This window comes from Lolium rigidum, chromosome 2 (genome assembly GCF_022539505.1).
Source record: "Lolium rigidum isolate FL_2022 chromosome 2, APGP_CSIRO_Lrig_0.1, whole genome shotgun sequence".
NCBI lineage: Eukaryota > Viridiplantae > Streptophyta > Magnoliopsida > Poales > Poaceae > Lolium > Lolium rigidum.
The window spans coordinates 287,002,150-287,008,899 of NC_061509.1; the positions used below are offsets into that span (position 1 = coordinate 287,002,150).

The following is a 6,750-nucleotide window of genomic DNA, read 5'->3' on the forward strand; positions in this document are numbered from 1 at the left end:
CGCAGTGGCACCTCTGTGAAAAGGACGGACCACTGCGAACACCACGGCAACGCCATCCCCTGCACAGGAGTTCTTCTTCTACAATTGCATACGGGATTACAACTTTTCGTCGAAACAATTTACATTCACACCTAGTTACAAAATAAACCAAATAAACTAATTCATCTCACATTTTTCATTTTTTTCGATGTTACAAAATAAACCAAATTTTCGTCGAAACTATTTACATTCACACCTAGTTACGAGCTAACATTTTCATTACTTATTGTGTTCACAGGAGTGGACACACACAATGTTCTTCGTCAACTGTAACGGAACCCAGGCACCTTACTTACATTTGCTAAGGAATCCAAACTATTTCAAACCTAAATCATTCCCTCACATCCCCACAGATTCGATGCGGATTGTCCTAACATTTCAGAACATGGTCCACACAACTACACAATTATTCAGAACCCGGCGTTTGTTGATTGTCCTGCCGAGTTGATTCCGCGGAATCAGCGGCCAATGGTACCTCCAGGCCAGCCATGCAGCTCCATTGCCCACACCATTCCTGTCCACCAGGTTCCCAAGCAAGGCCACACCTGCCACCACCGGACCAGCGTTGCTGCTGACCGAGTCCTCCCCTTGCAGATTCAGCACTGTTGCCTCAGCTGGATAAGGCGCATAGATAGGCATATTGCGGTTCTGTTGCACAATCAGTAAATTAGCCTCCCCCATGATTCATACCTTTCCCTAAAAATAGATAAGCATATTGCGGTTCCCCCTGGATCATTTTGGAAACGCCAGAATGCTGTCTCACCGCACGTCTTTGTCAGCACATGGCTGTGATTCACCCGATGTTCAGCGATATACCAACCGTTGTCTGCAGATCTCAACAGCCGAATCATCGCAGGGCATTCACAACGACAAGACCTAGTATTTTCGCCTGTTGGCTTCCCCTATAGCAGGATACAAATAGTCAAATGTACATCACGGATTTTTCTAATAGAGAAAAAAACAAGCATCAAATTCACAGTGGTCGATATATATACTCACCGAGCACCCACAGACTATATCCTGTATGCATTTCGTCTTCTCCAAATTATTTAACCGGCTCTTTCCGTACATGATCCCATATCCATGTTCCCAGGAATAAAGATTGTAGAAATCTTATGCCTCGCCTATCGAGTCAAAAGTTGTACCCAGGCAGGGATCAATGACTTTTCTACGAAACATCTGACCGATTTCTCCAATGCGCTTTGCCGCTGAGTTTTATCTGGTGGTGCACGCCCGACACAGACCTGCAAAACACAGTTCTTTCCTTAGACAACATAGTTTCCAACTGCTGTCCGCCAGCTTACGAGCTATCACACGCAAGCCAAGTCATACCACAAACTATCCACTTACTGAATAAAACACAAGCAGAGACAGAGAGTAACATGAGCAAAAAACGCGCATCTTCTCTCATGTTTTGTTATTACAAAGTTTTTTGGCCATCAGGCGTTTCACAAATCACACCAAAAAAAAGATAACTAAAAATCCAAGCTGCTCTCAGGTGATTACCAAGACACATTGAAAGGTTTATTCTCTTAACGCTCACTGAAATGCAAAACCAACAACCAGTTGTTGTGTTCTGATGCGGTACACGCCACCCTTTAATTCAGAAAACTATACGAGTCCCAGTTATCAAGTGCCATGCAACTGGAACTGCTACGAAGCGCCATGTGCTACTGGTGCGGTAGCGGTACACGCTGCCGTTTAATTCAGAAAATAAGCGGGGTTCAGTTAACTAAACGTAGTTCAACAAACTGCCAAAACGAATTCTCGCACACGATCATTATCAGGGAGGAAGAACTTCAACTGAATTTACAAAATGCTTACCTCTTCGTCCAGCCAGGCGACTGAGGATTGCCCTGTCCGGTTGACTCCGCGGAATCTGCAGGCACAGGGCCATCCGCGCCATCCAGTCCGCTTGCAAGATCGCCCACACTCGTCCCCTCCACGAGGTCCCCCAGCACGGTCACACCCGCCGCCGCCGGGCCTGCGTTGCTACTGACGCAATCCCTGCCTTGCAAACTCCCCAGTGCTGCCTCAGCCGGGGACGCATCGTATACGGGCAGGCTGCGATTTGGTTCCGATTTTTTTTTATTAGAATCAATCTACGATTCACACACCACGCACCCCACCCCGCCAAACAAAACAAAAAACCGCGCACCTGCTAACCGGATCCAGTGGGAAATCCATGGCTGCGCAGTCCGTCTCTCTCCCGGCGGCGAACAAGAAGAAGGGAAGCCCACTCGTGAATCTGCACCCGGCCGCCGTCGAGAGGATGGACACAGGAGGAGGGGAGGCGAGAGGAGCACGCGGCCTCTCTCCTGGTCAAAATCGTCCCGGCCGCCGCACGCGAAGAAGAGCAGCAGGAGAAGGGAAATTTCATTTATTCGGGGTCTACCCGAATCCTGGACCACGGTCCTCCAACACATGATTAACATGTCCCACTGGTCCAGCTCGGCAGCGCCGTCACGCGGCGAGCCACCGAGAGCCGGCGCGGGCACACGTCCGTCCGTATCCGCAGACCCACCGCCATTATTGCCTACCGTATTTGTTCTGTACCACGATTTTTCGCACGCCGTATCTGCACATGGAACTCTGCTGACACGAATCCCCACATGCAAATAAGCGGTGCAGATAAGGAGATCATCTGAACCCATGTTCCAAAACGCCTCTCCCTAGTTACATACTAAACTTGTAAAATAACTAAAATACTAGAAAATCTGAAAAATAGAAAAAACAGTGAGTGGAAAATAATTAGGATTTTTTTGGATAAAACATGGCACCGGTAGCGGGTTCTACTGCGGCAGCCTTTTGAAGCATTTTCATGCCGCGGCAGACTCTGTAACGAACCGGTGCTAAAGATCCTCCCGCCCGGGCGCTCGGCAGCCACATGGTACCCCTTTAGCACCGGTTCACAATACAACCGGTGCTAAAGGGGGGGCGGGGGGGCTTTAGTGCCAATTGTGTTGCACCGGTTGGACAACCTGTGAAAAAGGCTTACGAACCGGTGCTAATGCCCCATTTTCTACTAGTGCCAGTATGGCGAGATGTTCGGACTATCTGTTAACCTTGGACGATAAGTTATTTGTGCATGCCTACCATACACAAGAAGCGCCGCATGGAGTTTTTTTTTCCACAAAGGGATTTTTTTGGGAATAATTAATCCTAGGTTAATTCATGAAAGAATACAACTCACACATTTAGCATTTATTGCAAACAAGAAAATACCATGTACATTAAATCTTGTTCTTGGTGGATACAGAGGCTGGGTTATGCCCTCAATTTGGAAACAATATCTTGATCTTAGCAGTACGTCTCCTTCCCTCTGTTAACCGTAGTTCACAGTAGAGTTACGTCACGTCACGTCACCACGGCTGTCCTAACCTTCGGCCATGCCACGTCACCATGGATGTGGAGCATGTTGGTGACCCATCTGTTAATGACCTTGTACAGATCGAGGAATTGCCGCACGGTGTCGATGGGTTGTACAAGCCGTATGTCATTTGGGCGATGCTGGTGGCTATGTGGATGATAACAACAAGGGTTGACAGAGACGAGACCGCTGGTTCGACAGATAGCGTACAGACACAATGCTAGTATCCCCAACATCGATTGACGCACTACTGCTCACATGAACATCACGAACCAGCTACCTACCTAGAGCAACACCAGCACCATGAGTGCAAATAAGGCGAATTGTGTCCTCTACCAAGGCAAACAAGATGATGACTGTGGACATAGTACATACAAATATCAGCAAACTATCGGATCATCGGAATTTGGTTGTCTCCAATATCTCACGGCTATTTGAGTATGATAGAAGATTAGTGGTATGCTTTCAACTAGACTTTGGCGCCTTCGCATTATGGCCAATGCAATGATATATATGCTGCACACAACCACTAGCTGGGCTTGACATGCTATTACCATGTGCATAACACTTTTAGTGTGAGCTTAAGAGTGAATTTGTCAATTTATTAGGATGCACCGCCACTTTCAATGCATTTTTCATGTAAAATAGAAGTTCTTCCAATTGTCATGCCCAGCATATGCTGGTGAGAAAAAATGATAAGAAACACATTACTAGGAAACAGCCTATAGCCGCAAACACTATTGTCGGCGCACCAAAAAATGTACCCGCCCGTGCTAAATACTACTGGCGCAGCATGTTTAGGTCACGCCGGTGATGACCCAATACTGCTGGTGCAGCAAAAATTTAGCGCGCCAGGATAATGTTTGAACATGCTCGGGCCAGACCAAAAACCATCATATTGGTGTGCCAGGGGCTAAGTAATTTGATTACCACGCCTTTTCAGTTTTTAAAAAATAAAACAAATTATAGAAAATTCAAAAATAAAATCCCTGAGATGCCCATGTGTTATGTGATCTAGTTTTAAGCAAAATTAACAAACATGAATTTCGTTTTTTTTTTTGCAAAATAGCATCAATGTTTCGGTAAAATGGCCTTTCTGGTTACATACGACCTCTGATGAAAAACTTTTTTATATTAAAATGTATCTACGCAAAATTTTACATCCGGCTTAGAGAATTTTAGATTCCTCAAATTCGAAAAGAAAAACAGAGTTTTTTCAGACTTTAGAAAAAGTTGCAAAAAATAAAAAATTACCCCGTGGCACCACCATATCTAGTGCGCCGGCGGTAACCTAGCTAGGGTATATATGCCAACACCCACTCGCCTTTTCTCTCTTCTCCCCTCTTATTTTCACTTCTCCTCCTCCTCTCTTCCTCCTCACCCCTCCCTCGTATCCCTCCCTCCGGCGAGTGTTTGCCTTAATCTTTATTTGTATATGCATTCTAGTTATTTTTTGTACCACAAAATCTTGCCGTGCTTGATGCCCTCGCAGCGCCACTCACCACGCCGTATTTCCACAGCTTCACACCGCAACTTTTGTTGGCTTCACACCAATTCCCATGATCATCACGCCACCACTGCCAACATCGCGTCGACTTTCATCGAGATGACAGCATCACACCGATTCTCGTCGAGCTGATGGCATCGCACCGTCGCCGCGCAACGGCATCACACCGTCACCGCTTGCACACGGCAGCGTCGCGCCGCAGCCGCTGTAGCACCCTGCCGGTCTAACTACATGCAACGAAAAATAACTGAATTGCAGATACAAATCAAGATTAAGGCTAACAGTGAGCACCTCCTCAAGATACTCACCGACGAAGAAGCTCCTCTCACTCCGGCGACCACCCTCCTGCGAGCTTCTCCACGAGCACCTCCTCTCACTCCGGTGAGCACCCTTCGGCGAGCTTCTCCATGACCAGCTCCTCTCACTCCGGTGATCACCTACTCTCTGGCGTTCAATGACGACGCCCACGACCACGTAGATGACCACAGACACGCATCTCCCACTGAAGATCTAGATCGGCCTTTTTTTTGGATCCTGGGAAATATTTTGCTGGCGCACTAGGCTGGTGCGGCCGGCGATAAATCGAGTTACTACCGGCGCATCAGATGGTGCGTGAGCAATAAGACGTTACCACCGGCCTGTTTCCACTGGCGGGCTCTGTTGCGCCGGCGATACACCAAATAGGTGCGCTGGCAATAGCATGTTTCCTGTGGCACCTTCATCCATAAAACAATGTTATAAGTTTGTTTAAATTAGATGTATCTAGATACTCTTTAGTGTATAGATACATACAAATTTAGATAAATCTTCGACCTCCTCTGATGGACGGAGGGAGTAAATCATGTTGAAGAAATTTATCAAATACTAGTAAATGTAATCGGACTTCTACACTAACAAAGATTCGAGTAAAGGGCAGGAATCATTCTGCGTGACCACGACGACGAGGTGGGGCGGTCGAGGGTTGCGCGGCCCAGCTCTGGCACCGCCTATGAAGCTTCCCGCGGCCAAGCGCCTCCGACAACTACATCGACAGCGATGTCGATGAGGCGGAGCTCACCACCACGGAGAGAGAGAAGCGTCACCTGCTCATCACGCGGATGCGGTTCCTCGCTACCTTTGTCTCCGATGTTTGGGACCGCGCCAAGAGATCGGGGAGGAGCATCGGCAATTGGATGAGGCATGGAAGGCCTCCATCCCATCAGGGATGTGGCGCCGCGGATTCGTCATCGTCGACTCTCCGCGTGAAGCTGCCGGCGACGCCACAACGACCACCAAGACCCGGTGATGTATCCGGAGCTAGCTACTCTAGTTTAGGAACTAGTTGGGTTGAATCTAGTTCCTCTTTTGGTGATCTCAATGTGAATTATTTATGAACTGTTGCCGTTTGTGTTTTATAAATCTGGCGTGAACAACGTTTATCATCAATTTGCAGTTCTTGTTTGCGTATCTGTTCCGCCGTCACTGATTGTGCACCGTGAAACTGCGATACGTTATACAACATCCGCGGTTTGCAGTTGGTTGTTTGCGGTATCTGCTAGAGATGTTCTTATCCAAAGATACACAAAATCAGATACACAAAATCAAACTACTATTCAAATCTCACGCAAAAAAAAAACTACTATTCAAATCAACCATACACAATGTTTTTCTTTTTGTGTTCAAAACATAAGAACACCCACGGAGTGTACATCAGCGACTGCCAGTTTCCGTCCGTTTGCGCTACATCGTTTCATGCCCCGGCCTGCATACATGGTTCAGGAATTGCTTTGCTATAGTTGATGCATCGTTGTAGTTTCCAGCTGTTGGAGGTTGGCCGCGGTGGACGAGAGGCCAC

At 47.3% G+C, this 6,750-nt stretch overlaps 1 protein-coding gene across 2 annotated transcripts; it reads right to left on the reverse strand.

The window, feature by feature from the left end:
• Positions 1 to 402: 402 nt before the first annotated feature.
• Positions 403 to 2,269, reverse strand: LOC124689036. 2 transcript variants are annotated; one of them, XR_006998694.1, is made up of 4 exons: positions 2,198 to 2,269; positions 1,864 to 2,103; positions 1,039 to 1,283; positions 403 to 941 (listed from the first exon to the last, which is right to left on the reverse strand). XR_006998694.1 is itself a non-coding variant. In XM_047222642.1 (3 exons), exons 1-3 carry the CDS (start codon positions 2,224 to 2,226, stop codon positions 1,208 to 1,210), a joined length of 345 nt encoding a protein of 114 aa, XP_047078598.1. In that variant the 5' UTR covers positions 2,227 to 2,269; the 3' UTR covers positions 403 to 1,207. The 2 variants fall into 2 exon arrangements, 1 of the variants encoding a protein (XP_047078598.1); XM_047222642.1 differs by having other exon boundaries at positions 403 to 1,283.
• Positions 2,270 to 6,750: the final 4,481 nt, after the last annotated feature.